A 24,447-nucleotide genomic window follows, 5' to 3' on the forward strand; every position below is an offset into this window, starting at 1 on the left:
CTTCATCCATCGTTTTAAGGGACTGCACCTATAGCTTTGGTCGAGGCATCTGACAAGATTTCTTTTTGATATGAAGCTGATGAAGATCTTGCAGTGACTCCTTCCATGCCTCGTACATGCTGCATTTCTCTTGTGGGAGTGGATCGTCCCAGTCACTTGCTTCCAGTAACAGGAGCAACAAATCCCAGAGGATCAAAGAGGCTGTTTATTACCGAGAGAACTCCCCGCCGTGTGAAAGGATTTTTGCCGAGAGAAGTCTTTAAAGTTATTGTGTCGGTAGCAACTTCCCAGCTTTAACCAAGGCTGCGCTGTGTGGTTTCTCCTCCCACGCCAAGGTCCTTGGGTTTTACTGCGTGGTCCCCTGTCAGGACCTCCACGCTATTGGATGTGCTGTTATGCCGCCTCAGGTTCGACTCCGACACCGAAGCTTGTGTTCTCGTTGGCAGGCTAATTACTTCCTTTTCAGTAGCCAAAGAAATTAGCCCGTTATCGACGTAGAACTTGCGTTCAACAAAACGTTTGGTATCAGGACCATGTTGTTCTGCTCCTTTCACAGCAGCCCTTCTGAGGCTGTAGGTCGCTACAGCTTGTGAGGGGCTGTTGCCAAAAACATGGACCCTCATACGCGACTCCACCACCTCCTCGCTTAGGTCTTTGTCCCGATACCAGAAGAATTGTAAGTAGTCGCGATGATCGTCTCTCACAACGAAACAACGTCTGCAGTCACTGCCACACGTTCCTTCCTGAAGCGAATCGGGAAGCTTTGCTGGACTGTATGTAAGAAGTGGCTTTGTGGACTGCCCCTTTGAAGCCTTGTGTCATGTGGTTGCCATGTAGTTTTCTCACAACCAATAAACATGTGGAGGAATGAGAACCGATACACCTCTGGTAGCTGAAAAAATCACCCGTATCAGTTTCCACCTGAAGGTCAGTGGAGAGAAAAGACACTACAGTTGGCATTTTTGGAGGCTACATCCTGGTAAAAATGTTCTTGCAGTGCCTGAGTGCTATAATAAATAAGTCATGGACAGCAGCCCATGGCATGGCAGGTACCTGGGCACTGGAAGGGCACTAAAGGCCCCCCTCCATCCTCCTCCTCTTCCTCCTCGTCGTTCTCGTTGTTCTCATTGTCCTCGTTCTCGGTCTCATTGCCCGTCTCCCGGTCGTCACGGTGAACACCGCTGCCCCTCTCGGCTCCGGACAGCCCGTTTTCGACTCCCCGCCTGCTGCCTCCTTTGACAGAAATGTCGGAGTCGCCGTTGGTCAAAGTCCGCGTGTTGATTAGCCGCTGCCTCTGCGTAACACAAATTCACACAGTTAACTACAAAGTGCCTGATGGAACTAAGCATTGCTATTTAAAAAGCAACTTTGTTTGTCAGTATGAAACTTGCGTTGCGATATCCAAAGCGTTGGGGCTACCCGGTCTGTGGCGCTAACGCCAACGCTGTCGCCTTACCGTAAGGCAGACACGGACAATTTAGTTGTACAGCACAGCAACTGGTTTGTTCCAGATATGTGGAGCAGATATTCTTTTTTACAGAGTACCCCCAGAGCAGGCGGCACGGTGGCGTGGTGGTTTTCACTGTCTCCTCACAGCAAGAAGGTCCTGGTTCCACTCCGCCCAGTGGCCTCTCTGTGTGAGTCTGCATGTTCTCCCCGTGTCTGCGTGGTTCTCTCCGGGTTCTCTGGGTTCCTCCCACAGTCCAGAGACCTGCTCTGGGCATCAGGGTGATTGGGGACTCTTAAGTTGCCCTTAGGTGTGTGAGTGTGAATGGTTGTGTGTCTCTGTGTAGCCCTGTGATGGTGACCAGTCCAGGATGAACCCCGTCTGTTGGCTGGGACAGACCCCGTGGGCAGGATAAGCGCTTTGACAATGGATGGATGGATGGACGCCCAGAGTAATAGTGGAACTTTATTGAACATCAATCATCGTAGTTTCATGTCAAACTATATAGAGAAAACTGAATGCTTACAATTCTTAAAACCTGTCAAACTCTACAAACATGTCTACTAACGTGTAGAGCCGATACGTGACCTGATGTTTTCTATGTTTTAGGAACAGTCAAAGTTCAAAAGTTACAAAAGGGTATTTCTGTTGACCAGGTGTCTCCACCATGTCCTCTTCGGCCGGGGCCACGAGGCTGCACCAGATTACCTTCTCTGAGACCAGGTCTGAGGAAGTTTCTTCCACAGTGTCCTCCTGGGCCTACGTGTGTGTGTGTGTGTGTGTGTGTGTGTGTGTGTGTGTGTGTGTGTGTCCTGACCTCGGTGATGAGCATCCGCGAGGCCATCGTGAGGCGGGTCCTGGGAGAGAAGTGGTTGGTGATCATGATCCTCATGCCGGCCTCGGAGAAGGACAACTGGTGGGGGTACGCCGACAGCAGCTCGTCCACCATCAGCACCGACGGCTTCCTGTGGTGGTTCGCTGTAGGCGCCACACACACACACACACACACGCACATACACACACACACACGCACAAGTGTGCATCATCACATGAATGCACCTGTGACAGCAAGAGAAAGCATCCAAGTACCAATATGGAGCCGGAGCAGGAAGGTTTCACGTTTAGCTTAGCATAACGACTGCGCTTCTTCTCTTTAAGTGGAGTGAAGGTGGAGTCGTGGAGGAAACACCACCCTGAGCCGTACCTTTCTTCAGCAGGACAGCGGTAGCATCACAGCCGTCGTCCAGCTCGCCGCTGCTGGCCGCTCCGTTCCTCAAACTGGGCGGGTTCTTCTTCTTCTGCCTCTCCAGAAAACAAACGATGTGGGAGTTCATCCTGAAACAAAAGCTTAGGTTCAAAAATACATAGCAACTCTCAGACAGTTTGCTTTTATTGAGCAGCTTTACAACCTGAAATCTGCAGCTGATTTGTGTGTCGTTTTACACTGATTATGTTTTTAAGAAAATCTAAGTGAACCCTTTTAGTAAATGTGAATAAATGTCTTCACATTTGGCACAAAGGTTCCAGAGATATTGCATTCAGACCGACCGGCGGGCGGAGGCATAAAATGAGCATTTAAAAATCAAGCTGGATCACTTACTTCATGATCAAAATGTAGACAAAATACATGAGAATCAAAGTCAGAGCTTCCCACCTGTAAAACACACATTTTGGATTGAAAGCGTCGCCTTTTGAGAAGTACTTTTGTAAATTGCTCGTAATTCTTTTTTTTTTTTAAACAAACTCACCAGACCACTTTTTCGTCATATATGAACTGTGAAATGGGAACAGAGAGGTGAACATTGTAGATGTGAAGATGTTATTTCATACAGCTGTTAAAATGACATAATTAAAAATGTATAATCTCATTTCTCCACCCACAAAATAATTACAATAATAGCTATAATCACACAGCACATGTGAGCAAAGGTAAAAGTTCAACCAGGATCAACAGTCAAAGAAGAACTAGAATCAATAGAAAACCCAAATGTCTCACCACGAGGAGCGCCGAGATGGACAGAGTGTAATACGTGGAGTCTCTGAGCAGAGGCCAGCGGGTCAGATGTATCGTCTGGGAGACAAACAGACGGGAGGAGTGAGACGTGTGTGTGTGTGTGTGTGTGTGTGTGTGTTTTGGTATTACAAACACATTAGTAGAAAATTCTGTCAAGTTGGTTTCTCTTTCTGTGATTAAGGCCATGAACGGGACCGACATGAGAATGACAGCGTCTTGTTTGGTTCAATGTGAACTCAACGTTAAACTAAGATAGAGAGAAAAAGTCTTTTGAAGGCTTGAGTGGCATGAATGTTGGGGACAGACAGAAAGAGACATAGACAGAGTGTGTGTGTGTGCGTGTGCATGTCTCTGTTCTGCAAACACACCTGTACAGCAAATATCCCACACACTCCGATGATGCAGAGGATGTTGAAGACCGCCGAGCCCACGATGGTGCCGACCCCGACGTCACCTTTTGTGATGAAAACTCCTGTGCAACAGATGACAAGCACACGGAACCATTGTTGGTCGTTATTATTAACGCACGCCTTGACTCTTGTGGTCAACGACAGCTGACAGAATATTCTTTAAGATTTATATTAAATGATTGTCAGGTGAAAATAAAAAGTGCTGCCACAATTACAGAATAGTCTTATTCTGAAAATGTTAATTGTTTGTTCTCACACTATTGCGGTTATCAAGATAAACCCTAACAATTCTTTTCTATTTTGTTCTGCATTTTAAATAAATGCGACACACTTTCTCCTCTAATTCCTTAACAATTCAAATTAAAGTTGAATCTTTAAATGTCCACATTTTAGAATTCACAATGCAGTGAAATACAATAATACACAATGCAAAAAGTAATTTAGTCTTAACACAGAAAATTGCTCTCTGCTTGTATGATGTTAGATACATAAATAAATGTACATATAAAGTATTTGATACACTGCTGGTTTTGCATGTTTTCCCACTTACATGAAGGAGTCTAATATTTACCACAGCTCCTCTTCAACTGTGAGTGAAACAAATCCAGAAAATGACATTGATTTTTTTTTTGAGGTGACTGTGGGTGAGTGGGGAGCAGGACGTCCTCCAATCAGAGGGTTGGGGGTTCAATCCCAGGCCCTGCTAAACGACGATGTGTCCTTGGGCAAGACACTTAACCCAACATTGCTCCTGTAGCTGTGACTACAGTGTGTGAATGGTAGTTACTGATGGCAGGTGTCACTGTGTGTGGTTCTCCTGTCATCAGGGTATGAATGGGTGTGAATGATGTCATGTAGTGTTCAAGCGCTTTGAGTGGTCAGAAGACTAGAAAAGCGCTACACAAGTACAGTCCATTTACCATTTACAGTAATCATCTAACAAAGCACCATTCAATCAGTAGGTTGGGATGAAGGAGCAACAAAAGATTCCCCCCGGTTGGGGTCTTTGCGTTGTCTACACACGGTGTGTGCGGGTCCCTCGTCAGGAGAACGGCGCTACCACCTGTTTAAAGCTGCTGCTCTCGAGAGGTTTGGAAGATCCTCGTTGTCTTCTGTTCCATCCCTTTAACAAAATGTAGATTGTCGTCCCAATTTGGGTGTGAATGGGTGAATGTCATGTAGTGTTAAAGCGCTTTGAGTGGGCAGAAGACTAGAAAAGCGCTATACAAGTACAGGCTATTTACCATTTACCATTTAAAAGATATATTTCTATTGCATGACATAAGTATTTGATCACCTACCAACCAGTAAGAATTCCGTCTCTCACAGACCTGTTTGTCTTCATGAAGCCGTCCTGTTCTCCACTCATTACCTGCACTAACTGCACCTGTTTGAACTCGTTACCTTTATAAAAGACACCTGTCCACACACTTAATCAAACAGACTCCAACCGCTCCACAACGGCCGAGACCAGAGAGCTGCGTAAGGACATCAGGGATACAACTGTAGACCTGCACAGGGCTGGACGGGCTACAGGACAACAGGCAAGCTGGCAACAACTGTTGCATCAATAATTAGAAGAAGTTCAAGATGACGGTCAATCTAGCTCGGTCTGGGGCTCCATGTAAGATCTCATCAATGATAATAAGGAAGGTGAGGGATCAGCCCAGAACTACACAGTAGGACCTGGTCAATGACCTGAAGAGAGCTGGGACCACCGTCCAAGGAAAGCCATTAGTAACATACTAACGCCGCCATGGATTCAAATCCTGCAGCGCACGCAAGGTCCCCCTGCTCAAGCCAGCGCATGTCCAGGCCCGTCTGAAGTCTGCCAATGACCAGCTGGATGATCCCAAGTTGGTATGGGAGAAGGTCATGTGGTCTGAGACGAAAACAGAGCTTTTTGGTCTAAACTCCACTCGCTGTGTTTAGAGGCAGAAGGATCAGTAACAGCATCCCAACGTGAAGCAGGGAGGTGGGATCATTCTTTGAGGAGGCTTTTCTGCAAAGGGGACAGACCGACTGCACCATATTGAGGGGAGGATGGATGGGGCCTTCCCTCAGTGAGGGCATTGAAGTTGGGTCCTGGCTGGGTCTGAACCCGAAACACACAGCCAGGGCTCCTAAGACTCATCTCAAGGTCCTGAAGGGGCCTCGCCAGAATCCAGACCTGAACCCTATAGAAAGTCTTAGGGAGCTGAAGGATGTGGAGAAGGTCTGTATGGAGGAGTGGGCCATGCAAACAAAGGTTTCTGTAGCAAATATTCTGCTTTTCTGATGTATCAAATACTTTTGTCATGTGAATAAATTGCAAAATATATTCTAAAAAAATAATACAATGTGGTTTTGTGGATTTGTTTTAGATTCGGTCACTCAGTTGAAGAGTACCTATGATTAAAAATGACTTCTACGTGCTTTGTGTGCAAACCCTGCAGTGTATCAGATACTTTGTGTGTATGGGTGTGTTTCTCACCAATGACGGAGGTGAACAGCTCAGGGGCGGAGCTGCCCGCTGCCATGAAAGTTGCTCCTGCGACATCCTCACTCAGTTGAAGACGCTGGTGGGGAGATTAACCGATAAATAAAGAAGCAAATAAAGCATGACGGAAATAAAATAAGTATGCATAAAAAAGAAGAGTGCAGTACTGTCCACAGCATCGTGCCGGTCACCGGGAGATGTGCCGAAATAACCTGCAGCGGTTTTCTTACCTCGCAAATCTTTTCCAGAGCGGGGACGAAATAGTCGTCGCACACCAAGGCCAGCGCATAGAACATGTAGACAGCCTGTGGGTGGCCCACACACACACACACACACACACACACACACACACACACACACACACAAAGGCGTTTACAGTGGAGTCACAGGATGTACCTCCACACTCGGAACCTTCTCCTCGTGCACGAGCCGTAATCACGTGGATAACCGAGTGGTATCAGCAAACATCTCAGCAGAGAGGATTGTTACACTGAAACTCTTTGAAATTGGTTTGCATTTTTTGGATAACTTCAGGTTTTCAACCTTCGAAACACAAAAAAATAAACTTGAAACTTAAAAATAAATCTGAGAAGAGTTTTCCCGTGGGGTACCAGGCTTTTTTAAGTCCGGCCAGTTTAGAAAGAAATCCAAGAACTTGACACATATTCTTATTGACTAATTTAAAATACTTTAACTTTCCAGTTTCTTAAATTACTGGTCGGCAAAGGTTTCACATTGAAAGTCCTCCGGCGGGCCACCCACGCTCGTCACTGGTTTGACCGTGTGCCGTACGGTATGAATTTATCCCGTACCGCTCATACCGGTGTTACGCCGTAACAACTGACGTTGCTCTCCGGCAGAATTTATTTTCACACGTCATGGAGGAGCGACAGCCGTCTGAGCTACTTGAGGGGAGCCAGGGGACTTAGCAGTTTTAGCTCTCAGTTCTCTGGTTGCATTCACCAAAGAATAACTTTTGAACACTTAAGCAAGCTTTCAACTTAACTCAGACGAGTATTTAGCCCGCCAGCCTCAGTGCTTCCAGGTTGGGGCCACAGCGGTCCGTCTCCCTCACACATTGCTAGCCGGCACGAGCCCACCTGTTTACCCTGGAAGGGTTGTCCGGCTAACAGGCTGGGAGCTCTACGAACTAGCAGCCTGCTCCTCTGAGGACCATGTGGCCCGTCTCCATCTCGCCTGCTTGTCAATATAAACTGCAACGTATTGTTGCTGCACGACTCAAAGCCCTCCTCATCTCCAAAGATCTGTTCCAGCCATTTCAATGAGGTTTATTTCATTACATCTTAAACAAATACTATTACATTGCATGTATGTAATAACATCCCTCAAAGTTGTCTTTGTCATATAAACCTACACAATAAAAAGTATGGGCTTCGTACCTCGTGGTATGAATAGGAACGGACTTCATAGTCCAACTTTCTTTTCATTCTCCACCAACCTCCACCCTTTTTGGTAAGTATTTGGTATTTAGTTTGTAGGGCTGTCTAAATGAAAACATTCAATCTATGTGATTAGTGTGTAAGAATAATGCAATAGAATATTTTAATCCCAGTTACAAGGCTCATCTTTGTTTACTTATGGCAAACCGGAGTAAATGCAGAAACGTAAGCGCCGCTAGCTGCAGGCAGTTACCTTTGCAGGGTCCGAGGCGGCACACTGACTGTGCAGAGGAATCCCTCCACGTGTCAAACAGATCCGACCACGTTACGCCCTGACAGAGTAAGCTAGCTGCTAGGCTAAGCTAGCTGCTAGGCTACCTGCGCTGCACACGGTCTGAGAGGACCACCACTGTTGCCCTTCCAGACATTCTATTGATACATTTAACATTCATGTTTTGTAAATTGTGAGATCTCACAACTCTTTCTGCAAACTCTGGATTTTGGCCGGAGTGAAGTATGAGTTTTAATTATTTGAATTGAATGTAATTTGACCCTTTTAACAGTGTGCTTTCTACGAATTCACTAACATTTTGGTCGGTCTTATAATAATATTTATTATTATTAATATACCTTATATTGTAACATATGATATATTATAATATATAATGTATTATGTTATTTCATATTATTTGCCATTTGTTTTTCTGTGGTTATAAAATAATGTTTGTTTTTTATAACTTATGCACAAAATAAAAACAATATGTACCTTTTTTTTGGCTTATGATTTTCATTTAATACCTTTTACGGACATAAATGTTTCACCACCAAACAATGTGATGTTGACTGGCTTGTTTTTGTGACATGAAGAATATATTCTGATTCCGATTCTGGGGCGTCATTCATCCCGAGTGTCAGCCGAGTCGGCAACCAGACCCGAAACAAGTCAGCAACCGGAGCCGGGCGCGTTTCTTCTGCAGCGCCGGGTCCGCGGGCCCAGTTTGTGTTTAGATTACAGCCCAGTGACGGCAGTGTCAGACGCCGGATTCGGGCCAGTGTTTTTGGCCCGATTCCGGGCGTCATTCCTCCCCGAGTCTGAGACGAGACTCGGCCTCAAGTCGGACCTGGTCCAAGTCATTCAGGCTACCTGGATTGTCTTACGTGTGTTGAGATTGAGTCATGGTAAGAACTTCAAAACAAATGAATAATCCACAACAAACACTCTTTACAGGGTAAAACAACACGACACAACATCAATTTAAAGACAGAATGAAATGAGCTTTGGAAATGCAGCGACTCTACAACTGTTTAAAAAGTGTGCGTGCACGACTGCAGGAAACTCACACACAGGACGTGAAGGCCCACTGCGCCATCAGCACGCTCCTGGGGGGTGAAGAAATCCCTCGGGAACTCGTGGATGGCTGCAGAGAAAAAACACATATGCGTAAACTTAAAAACTGAAGAGAAGTATACGGGTAATTATACATGGACTGCAGATGTGAATGGAAGATATCATTGTGTCGTCCTCTAACATCTCAAGGCGGAAACACACTCGTTCTCCGAGCGCCCGTCACCATACATGTCGTTGTTCTTATGTCACAATGCGTCTTCTTCCTCGAACAAACGGGGCCTGCAGAGTTCGCCCCTAGAAGGCAGACCTCCAAATATAACAGTGTTGTGTTGCTTTTTGCCTGCCCTCCAGGGGGGGGCGTCCGTCTGCTGCCCCCATCTGCCTGATTCAACATAACCCCACCCACTTTTTAAGGTATCCAATCAAAGGCAGTAGATTTGATTTGAAATTCTCTCGGTACAGAAGCTTCAAATTTTAATTTCATTCAGACTTTCAGTCCATCTTATGTTTCACCCCATGTAAGTAGTTCTTTAAATATTACTCCTTAATTCTGCCTGGTATAAAAAAGTCCCCTGTGTACAATAAGGAACACATTTATTAACAACAAACGGAGGTTTTCACTGTTCTTCCAGCACGTCAAAGCTGTGCTGGGAGTAAAAACTGCATTTTAAGATCAAGACGCAAGCAATTGTTGTCACTCGAGTTCAAAATGAAACGATGTAGGAAAATGATGACGTCTTGTATGCATCCAGACCCACTCAGCGTGCAGTGATCCACAGTGAAATCCCGCTCTGAGGTGCGCCGCGAATCAATAACTGTGACATCCAATCATAACATGTCAAAACATCACACGTGTTCATATGCTGCCATCGTGTGCATTTCCTCTTGCATGTGAGCGGCTGTGTGTATTTAGGGTCTGCCAGGCTTTACTCCCCCCGTCTGTGTCTTTGTCTGTGTGCGCTTGTGTAACGCGGAGGAAGCCCAATGTGTAGTGACATTCTCTCCCCCCCCAACAGCCCAGAGAGCATGTGAGTCAGGCGTCTCCGGCTGCACGCGGCCCCCCATGCACAAACCTGTCTGCTCATAGGAAGTGACAACAGCACAGAGAGAGAGGAGACAACACGGAGAATCCGATATGACGTGAATCCACCGCTTACAAGAAACAAGTTGAAAAAAAAAGAAAAAAGGTTGAAAACAGAAAAGAAACAGCTAAGGAGTGGAATGAGTTTAAAAAATAGTCCCTCATCTTTTATTAAACGTTTCAAAAGGTCAAAGGAAGCTGCAACCTGTAGTGCTGAGAAATGAAGTGCCCTAACATGCAGTTCCTTCCTCAAAGCGCGAGTTACTCCCCACAAACCTCCATGTTGTTCCCTGTTGCCCAACTTTCCAGCAGAAATGAACGTACAGCTTTAAGCCGGGTCCCAGATACTATTTGGCTCTCTATTCCCAACATCCCTTCCATGGCGACCGTTTCATTTTAAATGATATTAAATCCAGGCTCCACCTACCAACCACCTCTCCATCACATTCTGTCCGGCTGTGTAACCTATGAGTGACGTCTCAGAGACTACGTCCATTTCTTATACACCCCAGGGATAAAATGTCTGCTGATCAGTGGACAATTCCCAAATGTTCTGTATGCAGGCTGTCCTCAGTTTGACACTAACCCATGCTATGAAGGGTTAGTCTAACATGGAGCAAGGTTTCTGGAACTAGCATCACCACTTTCTCATCAATGTGATTCTGGCAATTTTACAAGCTTTTCAAGAAGACGGTTGTAGCAAGAAGAAATCCACCTAATCACTGGAGTTATTTCTATTGCTAAGTGATATTGGTTACTACATGATATACTATAGGCTACTTATTTAGAGTAGATAAAGCAGCATGTACCAGGCCAAGACTTTGTTTCAGATGGAGCTTAAACACTCCTGCCATGCAGACACATCCACCCCAGAGGACATCTGATGACAATGATGTAATCCTGTGATAAGATACCTGCCCATGAAAATGAAGACAGCCTGACTCCAGAACAGCAGGACGTGTGTGTTTCATTCGTGCGTCGGAGCATCAGTAAAGCTGATTATGACACCCGTGTCACCCAAAAAGATGAAGGGAGGCAAGAAAAATCCTTTCACACTCTGCAAATAATGAGTCAAGTCAGTTTTAACAATGAACTATTGCAGTGTCCAGAAACCCAAGCCAGCAGTCTGTATTAGAATACTAAACTGCAGGTCCATAACATGCCAGCATGCATAGTAGCATGGAACGCAAAACAGTTTCCCCCATGAAATACATCATACCCCAGACTGCAAGAATCTAGCCATCCACTTACCATGAGAAGGTGCTCAAGCAAGCTCTTACTTCATTAGCATCAGACCAGGTAAAAAAGCCGGAGATCCAATAGTGCATCGAGGGCTCTTCAGTTAAGCGCTGAAGGCCACGACCATTTCAAGGACTCAGCAGGGAAAGGACCGCTACACAGTGTGCAGGTGCCGAATGAGCCCAGAGCAGGTAGATGTTTCCATGTGCTCCAGCCAATCAAGGAGAAGAAGTCCCAGGACTTCCAGGGAATAATACACGTCATGAGTGTCATCACTTCTTTGACAATTGGCCACATAAATAGGCATGAGTCAAGAACCTGTCACAAGGCGTCTTCAAAAAGTCATTTATTCCACTTATCTTCTAGTATCTAGTATGTCAATAGTCATCTGTCTCACTCCCTGACCCAAGACGTTCTTGTTCTACTCCTGAATCACGTGTGTGTGTGTGTGTGTGTGTGTGTGTGTGTGCAGGTCTTTGCTCGGAGGTCAGAAGTCCTTCCTCCTGATACTTCAGAAAAAGGTTTTTCTGTCTTCGGCAGCTTTAACGTTCAACTTTAAAATATTCAGTCCTGGAGAGTTAAATATAATACAGGGTTGCTTTTTTCAAATTATGATGAAGCAAAAGACACTTACCTCAAGTGGTATGAAGCCATGCAAATAGTTTTGTTTGAATTGGACACGCAGTAATCAACGGGGACTATTTCTTTGGTGAAAACAAGTTGTAATGAGAGCCCCCAGCAAATAAAACCCTAACCTAACCTACATGCCCTCTGGGATTCAGGGGTCCATTAAATGATAAAAGAATGTGAGGCGCAGCTTTAGCAACACACACACACACACACACACACACACACACACACACACACACACACACACACACACACACACACACACACACACTGTCAGTTGTCAACTCCCCAAGCTGTGAGAGATCAATGAGGATTGACCTGAGCTGTGACGGAGGGCTCTGCACTCCAGGGGCGGAGGGACAACAGTTGACCCCCCAACCCAACACAGGCCGCTGCCACCCCCAACACTTACATAATAGCTCACGCATTACATAAGAGCTCTGCTGCTCCAATAGAGAGAGAGAATCCTCCAAATCCTATCCATCATTAAAGGGATCTGAGGAGGCCTCGGTGCTCTAAGAGCAGCAGAAAAGATGCGACTTTATGCAGATGACAGATGGCGTTTCTTCTGTGTGTGACAGAGCACGGCTGGCATCTGTTGTGATGGAGAGATAAACACACATATACACACATGCAGCGTATAGAGGGAGAGAGCGCCTAGAAGGGAACATTCACCACAACAATCCCGCTGCCCTGTGCCAGCCATTTCCAAAAGGATCAATTTTCTACCTTGTCTCCAGTATTATGTTGAAAAAATATGTGGCAGCAGATTTAAGCAGAATTAAGTCATGAGCAGGATTTCTTCTTCAAAACAGAAACCATTTTATATGAATCCAAATATAAGAACTGTGGACTAAACACTATGCACACATGGACCGGGGACTATACACACACGGACTGGGGTCTAAACACACACGGACTGGGGACTATTCACACACGGACTGGGGACTATACACACACGGACTGGGGACTATACACACACGGACTGGGGACTATACACACACGGACTGGGGTCTATACACACACGGACTAGGGACTATACACACACGGACTAGGGACTATACACACACGGACTAGGGACTATACACACACGGACTGGGGACTATACACACACGGACTGGGGACTATACACACACGGACTGGGGACTATACACACACGGACTAGGGACTATACACACACGGACTAGGGACTATACACACATGGACTGGGGACTATACACACATGCAAGTTCTGCCTCACCACCTTGAGCCTACGTCATTCAGTCTGTTTAAAATGGCATCACTTCCTCATTTCATCCTGTTAAAACACATGAGTTCTTGAGGTTTGATCCAGGTCTTAGTGACTGAATCAATCCAACAATGAGTAGATTGAAGAATTGGTAAAACGTCCTGCTATAAATCGAAAATCAGAAAAGCACATCTTACTGAAGATTGGCAAAATACCACCAACATAGAACATGAGCCACAGTTTTGTCCATGAGACCAGGAGCTTTTTGATGTTAAATCAAATATCTTCTCTAGAACCTACAAACTAACCAAGACAGTATCTGTATCACACACACACACACACACACACACACACACGTCTATCAGTGTCTGTCCGTTCTGTCGTTTGGGTTCAGTGTTTAATGTAAAATGTATTTGCCTCGTGTACTTATTCTCCGAACTGAGCGACTTAAGACACAGTTGGCATACAATGTACATACGCACGGGTAGAGAAATATAAAGCTTTTAAATGCTTGACCCGATGGCCTAACGCCTGCTAGTGGTTACAAGTTTAGCGCATAAGGAGCCATGCATCTACACACACACACACACACAGCATGTGGTTGCATTTATTTAGTGCCACTTGTGCTTACAAGTAAGTGGGTGGTATTACCGAACACATCTACCATTCGTCAGCAGGAATTAAAGTGTAGAAATACAAGAGAAAACAAGGGAGAAGCACGAGGAGAGGTTGATGCTCTTTACAACAAGCAACCAAGCTCAGCCATTGAGAATAAAGCGCCACTCTACAGGAGGGGCAGTCCTGAGAGGTATGCCTATAAAGGATACCCATGTACAGTATGTGCTGCGGCCTTAAGGGCAACACGGAGCACACAGAACACTACAGAGTGAACGTAAATAAATAGTAAATAAAATAAAATTCTGAGAAATATCATCACAATTACAATTATCCTGGGCCCAAAGCAACACTTTGTCTCTTGTCTGTTACTTGTTCGTTAGTGCACTTTATGCTTAATATTTTTCTTTTTAACTTTTTAATATTTAAAATGTTTAACTTTATTCCCTTGTTTTATACTAACCCATAGCCTTATTCTACTAACCCATTGCATTAGCATTTCATTCTACTTTATTTTATTACTTGTGCACTGTTGTCTTGTCTGTCTACTGTCGCGCACTAACCGCCAAGACAAATTCCTTGTATGTTTGGCATATTTTGGCAAATAAATGTTTCCTGATTCCTGATTAACAATGTTTGTTTTCAACCAGCAGTTGACATAATTACTGATGCCTTACAGTGAATAAAAAGGATATTATTAAACGGAAAAGCAGCAATCCTCAAATTTGCGTAGCTGGAATCAGGTCATTTTTGTGTATTGCGTTAACCATATTTCACAGGTATATATATCTGTATAGTGAAGTCAAATAGACAGTGTTTCCCTCAGCGGTGTCGTGGGCTAGACTCAGAAAATGATGTGGAAAGAAGACTCAAATGGTTTAGGAGGAGATCTGTGACATCTAGCATTAAAGGACCCATCGTATGCCCATTTTACCACAAGTTGATATGGTTCCTTGGGGTCTTAATAAAATGTCTAACATAGTTTGGTCAAAATACCACAAGGATCCTCCACAGAGTGACCTGTTCGGAGTGCCTGTTCCTTTAAATGCTAATGAGCCCGCTCCCCCCTCTCCCTTGTCTGTACTGGTACAGATAGATGGTACCGATCCGGCATGCAAGGTCAATCTTGTTGCGAGTTATATTGGTCCAGATTGGTAAAACAGTCCAATTCCAATTGTGCAAAAAAGTTTGCGCAATTGTAAGAGAGACTCCCATTACATTGTGAGGACACAATGTTAAGGAAGTTCATTCCAGTCAGTCAAGTATGACGTTTCTGAACCATAACACTGTTTTTCCAGAGTTGTTGGGTTGGTAGACATACCAGATACCCAAATTAACGTTTAGAATCACTAAAAAAAGGAATTTTCATATTATGTCCCCTTTGACAGTGCTAGATGAAGACGGGACTGGTTTCACAGTGCTCCTGGTGGACCGCATTCCCAATCCATCCCCCTCCTCTCCACAACAACGGGTTCAACGCTGTGACAAGCTTTTAACGAGCTGTGCCCAGAAATAGGTTCTCTCTCTCTCTCTCCTCACTCTATATCAGAAAAAAAACCTCCAGCGTTCTCATCTCCAAAGTGTGTGTGTCCTCTCAGCTAAAAGGTTACATGGTAATGCTGGCATTTAATCAGCGAGGAAGCGAACGTGGGCAGCAACAAATCAGATTATGACCCGCGCTGACCTGCGACTAATGATTTATACAGCATAGTAAAATCAATAGAGTGCTTCCTCAATGTCCCAAAGACCATAATATGTATACAATGTCCAACATTTGCTTATGTTGTGTTTGTTTGGTGAACAGAACGGTTGTGCTTTCAAACCCTTCCAAAATGTCCTGTATCTTGACATTCAGTCAATCCTTGTTAAGGGTGTCCTATGTAAAAAAGCCGCATTATGATTATGATGCTTGTGAGATCAACCCATCCAATATTTGTTGAGGCGTTTGAGTCAGACCAAAGATGTGGATTGTCTCGTCACTTAACTAATGGCTGACTAAATTCTAGATGGTTCTCGCCACCAGATCTCCCCTCTAGCATAGGCTGTACCCAATTCGAACAGTGAAACACGTGATGTGAATATACACTCACGGGTCACTTTATTAGGTAAACCTGTTCAATTGCTTGTTAACACAACTTGCTAATCAGCCAATCACATGGCATATTGCTGTTCAAACCAAGCATCAGAAAGGGGATTTAAGTTGTTGGTGCCAGACGGGCTGGTCTGAGTGTGTCACAAACAGTTGATCTGCTGGGATTTAAATACACAACCATCTCTAGGGTTAGACTGGTTGGAAATGATTAAAAGGCAGTAAGACAAATAACCACTTGTTGCAACCACGGAATGCAGAATATCAACCCTGAACGCACAACACGTGGAACCTTGAAGAAGATGTGCTACAGCAGCAGAAGACCAGGCTCCTGTCAGCTAAGAACAAAAAACAGACTACAATTTACACAGGCTCACCAAGATTGGACAATAGAAGATTGTAAAAACGTTGCCTGGTCTGATGAGTCTTGATTTCAGCTGAACATTCAGATGGTTGAGTCAGAATGTGAAGTAAACAACAAGACAGGATGGATCCTGGCTGCTGGTGGTGGTGTGATGGAAGGGGGATTTTTTCTTGGCACACTTTGGGCCCCTTAACGGTTGGCGTAGATGGCGCAGCCTGCCTGATTGTTGTTGCTGACCATGTCCATCCCTTTATGACCACAGTGTACCATCTTCTGATGGCTACTGCCAGCAGGATGATGCACCATCACAAAGCTCATACCATCTCAAACTGTTCATTGTACTCCAATGGCCTCCACAGTCACCACATCTCAATCCAATAGCACCTTTGGGATGTGCTGGAACAGGAGATTTGCATCATAGATCTGCCGCAACTGCGTGATGCTATCATGTCAATATGGATCAACATCTGTTAGGAATGTTTCCAAGATGTTTTGAAAGTATTCCACAAAGAATTAAGGCGATTCTGGAGGCAAAATGGGTCCCACCTTTGCTAGCAAGGTGGACCTAATAAAGTGGCCTGTGAGTGTATATTCTGATATTGGACGCTTAAGGCCGGGCACCACTGATGCTAATTGTAGCCCGGGGCTGCAGACACTCAAAAAGGACAGTTTATAGTGACACAGATCGGGGCAGCTCAACTTTAGCGCTTCCATCTTTTTTTCATTTTACATTTGAATACCAGTTACAACCGGTTCACCCGGTTATTGTCTGGAAAGAGGCAGAAGTACCACGTCCCAAACCACAAAACATAGAAGCTGGTTTGTCTTTAGGCAGCAGCCTTCCTTCATCTATATATAACATTTGTTTTCTTTCCTATGTAACAAATTGGGACGACAATCTACATTTTGTTAAAGGGATGGAACAGAAGACAACGAGGATCTTCCAAACCTCTCGAGAGCAGCAGCTTTAAACAGGTGGTAGCGCCGTTCTCCTGACGAGGGACCCGCACACACCGTGTGTAGACAACGCAAAGACCCCAACCGGGGGGAATCTTTTGTTGCTCCTTCATCCCAACCTACTGATTGAATGGTGCTTTGTTAGATGATTACTGTAAATGGTAAATGGACTGTACTTGTTTAGCGCTTTTCTAGTCTTCTGACCACTCAAAGCGCTTGAACACTACATGACATCATTCACACCCATTCATACCCTGATGACAGGAGAACCACACAGTGACACCTGCCATCAGTAACTACCATTTACACACTGTAGTCACAGCTACAGGAGCAATGTTGGGTTAAGTGTCTTGCCCAAGGACACAACGACATGCGGGTTAGCAGAGCCTTGGATCGAACCGACAACCCTCTGATTGGAGGACGACCGTGCTCCCCACTCACACACAGTCGCCCACTGTCTCTGAGTCTCCGTTTTTATTCCGGAGGCTTTGCCTCCACATCCACCCGGTTGCCACTGTCCCCACATTGTAATCATCATGAAACTATCCAACACAAACAAGGTCAATAAACCAAAAGACATATCTTAGTCTGTTGTGTTCTCCCCCCTTGTGATTAGTTCATTGTCTCATTTGGTTGCTGAATGCATAGATCATTTCGGCTGTCCAAGTTTTTAAATACACAAGACGTGAGAACAAACTGCTCTTAGTTTTTTCACCAACTTCGTCCAAGGTACCAGCACACAACATCTCAGTCTCCAGAAGTGACTTCAGAGCTTCCTGAAGCAACCCGGGGTGGGCCAGTAGTGTCTGAATGTGCAGCAGAGTCTGGATGAAATAGTCTGAGGCCAGCTCGCTCTGGATGGAACAAGTCATGTGATCCAGCTCCTCGATGTCATTACCTTGCTCCCTCACTCCGTCTCTGACTCCTGCAGTTCGGAGCTGAGCAGTCTAGTGGCAGAGTCGCTCGGTGTCATTCTGTCTGTCTCGCTCTCTCTGGTTGTGCCGCCACTTGTCTGCATGAGGCGCTCTATATCACATCATAGAAATGTGATATAGTGCCCTCACTCAGCAATTGGGTTTCTTAGCATTATATTTGATCTTGTTTTACCGGGGTGTGTGTGTGTGTGTGTGTGTTTAAGTGATTAAGTTGTCCCTACCCGTAGTTCAAGCACAAGCAGACTATTTACTATGTAGTTTCATTCCAACCAATCTGAAGCAGTTAACCATCACAAATGCTAAATGTTATTATTTTCCTTTGTTACAGTATTTTATCATAATGAAAACACACATTGAAAATAATATGAAAATAAATGATTGTATTTTTATGGATTAAAACGAATCTTGTTATTAGTCATTTTATGATGTCTTATATACGTTATATGACTTAAACAGGGATTGAAACCACATCAATTGAAACATCAGACAACAAGTGATCAGTTTCTGGATAATGACATCTGATCATCATTTGACCCTTAACCCTGGTTGCTTATCTTTTTGTGAGTTTACAAAACAATCGTTGTTATTGTGGCAAAATCAGCTGCATTGTGACTGGAGGAGCACGAGGTATTCAGGAAACGCTGAACGCTGTGCAACCCGGAGGGATTTCATCTCACCGAAGCCAACGTGTCATAACTGATACAGTGGTGATAATAACGCACTGCAGTTCGCTGAGCCCGGCCTCCCTCTGCTGCTCACAGCCCAAGAGACAGGACACGTGTGTGAGACAGAGACACAGTACAACATGAGAGAGACGATTGGGCTCTAGGCGTAAACAGTGTTCACAGTATGTTTACTGCACACATACTCAATCCCAGGTAGGGGCAAAGGCAGTGGGACAGGAGTGGTGATAGTGAACAGGACATACTCTTTTAGTAGCCTTGGTCTCCGCCGTTGTGAGCCATAGCACTTTCTTTAGCATTTACCAAAATGTTTTCCATGATTATTACTTCTCTGTCGTAAACTCTTGGTCCATCAGTTGTGACTATGACGCTGTTATAAATAAGTTGTCCAACTTTGAACCTTCCCCTGATGCTCTGCACAAGGAGTTAATACCATGATATCTGCTGCACAATCCTCCTTCTAAGCAACAGGGAGATTCTTGTGTCTGCATACCATTATCGTCAGTAGAGCTTCGCTGTGCACGTGGACAGGAGGACAACACTTATTGTTCCATCCACACGTACCACTTACACACACACATTCATGGAAACAACACACATTAGTGGCTGTGCAACTACCAGATGATTCCCATCGCACACTTCACCGCGTTACTTTAATGTTCCTTTTATTTTTTTGTCTAAGGTGCTGTTAGGAATGCTGGGAATGATGACATCATTTTGTAGACCCGGCATGGGTCTGCATGTGCACGTGTGTGGGTGTGTCTGTATTGCATTTCTAGCGCCTTTCCGCTCCAACATTGTTCTCTTCACTTCCCGGTAGCCAGCGGTATGCCAACAGCTGGCCCTGTGCGCCGTGTTACCAGCTATGAGGAGAGAGAAGCTGCAGCATTGAAATATGCATTGGAGGTGGATGTGTTCCCGTTTCACTACTTTTTTCTAAAAGAACAAACTGCACATGAAATCCACTGGCAAGGTCATACAGTTCACCGGTTACCATGGCAGCAGGGGAAAGAGGGTCCATTCCCACCAGCGGGAAGAATTTGCAGATTTTCCTGAGCTGCAGAATGGTGCGAAAGAGTTTGCCTCCAAAACAAACACACCAACACACAGCTACAGTCACCAGTGACTTATGCCATTTTAGTGCTTTGCCCTGAGAGTTTGTTTGTGCTGGCTCCAGATCTGTGGGAGCTGTGAGGGCATCTGATATGGCTGTAATACATTCCTGTAGCTATAAAAAAAATTTGGTATAATTGCAGTGGTGTGTGTCCCCATTTCAATTTAATCTGGCTTTGCGAGTGAGTCCATACTGTAAACTCTGGAATAAAAGGTTCAAATAATGTTCATGCTTCGCATGCTTTCCCTGGATGCAGCACGCACAGACAAATGAATGCCAGTTGCTAATCAAGGCAGGGAGTGGATGAAACATCATTTCAAACTGATGCCTATGAGGCTGATACCTCATACTCACATGCTAGTATGCAAGTATGACGCTAGACTGCGTGTCATTGTCCAACATATACTCATGTTATAATAATTTAGAGAAAATGGGTAAGTATGGATGTAGCTATATTTATATATCTGTGTAAATGAATTACAATTTAACGGAGGGAAAGGAGAAGCTAGAAGAAGGCCCATAGACAAATATAGGGAGACGCCAAGCAGGCAGGGTTGAATAGATTTGAAATGACAGGAGTTGTCTCGACACGGAGGACAACAAAAGGTTTAGGACAAGATAGTGTAGAGACACCAGCCTCATGTGTGTGTATGTAGACGCTAGGAGTGTAACGGGTGAGGTACGGACCCAAATGCAATACGAGAGACAGCAATAGCAGTTCCAATCAGAGTACTTGATTTTCCTCAATGCCAACAAACAGTTGGAGTCACCAGGAAAAGACGCGGTCGGGGACAGAAGACTGGGTGGATTACGGGGCGAGACGGGTAGTCCAAGACAGGCAGGGTCAGCAACGGGAAATCAGTCCAAAAGAAACCGCTGGAAGGTCTAGCATGAATGCGGAGAATGATCTGGCAACGAGTGAATGAGTGACTGGGGTTTGAATACTGTGAGTAGGGTAGACGGGTGAGTCTGAGGTGAATGTGACTAGCAGGTGTACAGAATGAGCTGGTTAGGTGGAGTGGGAGGGAAATAACAGGGTATGACTGACAGCGCTGTGACAAGGAGTCAGAATGGGAGGGCCAGCGAGATAAGAATCAACTGACCAGACTGAGCCAGTTAGACTAGCATCAACACACCAGAGGGAGAGAATAGTGGCAACCAACCTCAGCGTGGGGATTTCGCAGGAATCTTCCCGGAAGTGTACTGGAATTGTTTTGCAGCCGCCTGTAACAAGATCCGTAGCCCTGCTGTCCATCTCGCATTCACGCATAAACATTCCTTTTCAAAATAAAAGTCCACTTCCTTTACCGGAAGGTCTATGGGGTCATTTTGTTAGGAATTCTGAAAAACAAGGGCAGTTCAGGGCTGGAAGATGGTAATACCACAGTATGGCAAAATTTCTCTTGCTTTCTCGGTTTGCGTGACTTATGAGTTTTTCCAGGTGCGTTCTCCAGATCTGCATCATAGAAAGGTAGGGCACGGAGAGATTGAAAGGGCTCCTCCTCCTTCTTAGCTTGAGTTCTGGTCACATTACATTCATGGCTGGAATTCAATAACTCAAACAACATGGGCAGGCCTCGACCAAGCACAGCAGGATAAAGTAGATTATCAGCAACACCAATGTTTAGGAGGTAGGTTTGCCCTTGTACCTTGATGTACATGTCTGCTGTTGGGTAGGGTTTCCCCTGTGAACACAGCAAACAGGGATAGTGTCATTTTTGTTAATGAAATTTGGTCGTACAAAATGTTTGTGTACAAGGTTCTGATCACTGCCTGAATCTAGAAGTGCATTTAGGATTTTACCATTGATTTCAATTTAAGTCATTTTTCCACCAAGTTCAGTTTCAACACACAACACATTTGAGGTATCTTGGAGTTTTGGGGGCACATTGGTTTTATGTCCTTCTATTCCACATAGATAACTAATTAGCATTTTGGTAGGGAGCCTGGATGCCAGATCAGAGGGCTGGCTTCCTCTCATAAGGGGCTTACCCACCATGGCGGATGGCCTTTGGTAGTACTGAGGTACTGGCTTGCGTTATCCTTACTTTCCCATGTGATGTAACGCCATGGCTGGCCTGTCTTCCGTGCTGCCACATACACATCAGCCAGTTTAGTGGCCTCCGCAGCAGATTCTGGGTTACGTTCTTTAATCCAGACCTGCAGCTCAGGAGAAAGCATTCTCAAGTATTGGTCCAAGATAAGGATTTCACCAATTTACCCTTTGGGTTAATCCACTTTCCGTACAACTACTTTAATGATGCATACACCTCATTTGGGTTCTCCTCTGGCTTTATATGAAGGGAGTGGAATCTCAGCCGATATGTCTCATCATAATCATGGAGATTATTATCATCCTCAGTAAAGTTCTCCAATCTTGGCTTGTGAAACTGAGACTGACCTGCTGAGGCATGAGCCCGGTAGATCTCATTTTCAGGAACAATTTTGAGAGGGAGGCCAGCTTCTGGAAGTTCAGGATCAGGTGGTTCAGGTTCATCTGGCAGAAGCTCAGGCACTGGCGAAGTACGTGCTTCTACTTCCTCCTGAAGTAGCCGGAACTGGTGTGGGATCTTGCCGCCGTTCTCCTCGTCCCGTCTGGCCTATCTGGCCTCCTGCTGCTCTACCTGGCACCAAAGAATGGAGACCAGGTACGACATAGTCGGCTCCATATCTTTGTCCTCAGTGCTCTCCACCCCTCCAGAGGCTTCTTTTTCCTCACCACCATTAGGCCTCCCCTCAGTCGGACGGTTCTGAGCATCACCTCGTGCTCCTTTTCCACTTTTCCCACCGCCTTGCATGACTTGGTGATCAAAGCATGTAAAAGCTCAAAAATCAAACAGGAAAGACAAAAAAACGTTTTGTCTTTGACTGGAGGATCCCACTTCTGTTACCAAATGTCGTGGACCAAGTTGTCAAGGCACGAGGCACATTTCTGATCTGATACATCTGATAATGGAGTTCTAGGGCCACATTCAAGACGTAGGCCGAACTGTTGCAACATAAAGTCTAGCAATGCACAGTAACCCCTTTAACTTCCCCACCCAACAGTGAAACATATATAGTGGCTGACTAAACCAACAAAAAACATACAGGGGAGGACAACCAAAGATATGCCCTATACAACAGAACCCTAACCCGCCCTAATTCCCCCTTGCTGTCAAAGCTTTTGCTATGGTGTGTGGCTCAGGCCTCTTGCATAAAAGGGGAGGGAGGAGCTGCGCTCATGTGATTGGTTGGAAATGAGGGCGACATCTGATTGGCTACAGCCAGGTCCATGTTGGAAAAAACACAATTGTGGATCTGCAAGAGTCTCAAAAAACCCACACACAAACGTGAAGCGATCCGCAAATAAATGCAGTGCGATCCACAAATATAAAAACGTAATTTATTGATGTATGCATTGAAATGTAATTTGTAAAGCCTTCTGTGTGCATTTGTATAATAAAATAAATAGATTAGAAAAAATGTTTCTTGTAGGTTCATCATCACAATCACTTCCATTCCCCATATATGTAACTACTAAAGTATAATTTTTAAAGTGGTTTCCAATCATCAACTAGAGATTCTTTGCAACCATCATTCATCAGTCGAGGTGGGGGCTCACGCTGATCAGCGATTGAAGATGGTCGTTAACTGGGACATTGATAAATGTCACATGGCATAGAATCAACAATTGTTATAAAATGGGACCAGGAATATATTGATAAAGCATGGACATAAGGATGTTCATTGTAGGAGGTGGAAGAGAAGGAGGACCTCAAGACAATTTATGCTGACATTTTAACAAATCAACAGACCTCTTAACTTTATAGCTAACTGGTATTAGTCTGTCAACACATTAAGCCTCTATTGAATTGAATATTATTTTTGTGAGGATTCCTGTCTAACCCTGGGCCCTGTTCCTCGTACGTGCTAACTGAGTTAGCCGGATCATTTTCAGGATGAGATGACGTAGTTCAGGCTTTTCGGTTCCCTGAAGCAGGTTTGTCTAAATCACCACAGCAACACATGTGCAGGTTCCTTTTGAGCTGCTGGATCAGTTCATCACTTCCTCATTGATGAAGGAGCGACATCAGTTAGATGAACGTTTTATAGGAAGAGACTTCTCCGAGATCATGAAGACCCGATAGCCGCCATGACGTCCTGTACGAGCGCTACAGATGCTGAGGACAAGAAGATTTCCCCGTTACGTTACTGTCAGGGATGGGTGGAGGAGGCAGGACTCAAACGCAGACTTCTTAGAAAGTGTAAGAATACGTGTTCAAGATTTGGAGCCTGGTCGGGGTTATCAAAAATTCATCCGAACGACTTCTCTTGTTCTGGGAAATTTATTTTTCAGATCACAGGTCGAGTATCAGCGCTGCGTTTGCAAAGGCAGGAGCAGTTCAGGCAGCACACAGGCCGGAAGAACAAC

General features: G+C 44.9%; 1 protein-coding gene and 1 long non-coding RNA gene across 3 annotated transcripts in view; one reads left to right on the forward strand and one right to left on the reverse strand.

Moving 5' to 3' along the window:
- LOC144409474 (uncharacterized) overlaps positions 1 to 24,447 on the forward strand; it is a 169,704-nt gene that overhangs the window by 73,878 nt on the left and 71,379 nt on the right. The window lies entirely within an intron of this gene.
- Positions 1 to 24,447, reverse strand: part of slc24a3 (solute carrier family 24 member 3) — a 74,247-nt gene that overhangs the window by 7,743 nt on the left and 42,057 nt on the right. For both annotated transcript variants that reach the window (XM_040178552.2, XM_040178553.2), the window contains 10 exons: positions 9,092 to 9,168; positions 6,581 to 6,655; positions 6,345 to 6,429; positions 3,830 to 3,933; positions 3,444 to 3,518; positions 3,196 to 3,221; positions 3,048 to 3,101; positions 2,652 to 2,782; positions 2,265 to 2,425; positions 1,054 to 1,294 (listed from right to left, as the gene is read on the reverse strand). In XM_040178552.2, coding sequence (XP_040034486.1) covers positions 1,054 to 1,294; positions 2,265 to 2,425; positions 2,652 to 2,782; positions 3,048 to 3,101; positions 3,196 to 3,221; positions 3,444 to 3,518; positions 3,830 to 3,933; positions 6,345 to 6,429; positions 6,581 to 6,655; positions 9,092 to 9,168 — 1,029 coding nt within the window. The remainder of the gene's footprint in view (positions 1 to 1,053; positions 1,295 to 2,264; positions 2,426 to 2,651; positions 2,783 to 3,047; positions 3,102 to 3,195; positions 3,222 to 3,443; positions 3,519 to 3,829; positions 3,934 to 6,344; positions 6,430 to 6,580; positions 6,656 to 9,091; positions 9,169 to 24,447) is intronic.

Source organism: Gasterosteus aculeatus, chromosome 6 (assembly GCF_964276395.1).
Source record: "Gasterosteus aculeatus chromosome 6, fGasAcu3.hap1.1, whole genome shotgun sequence".
NCBI classification, from domain to species: Eukaryota; Metazoa; Chordata; class Actinopteri; order Perciformes; family Gasterosteidae; genus Gasterosteus; species Gasterosteus aculeatus.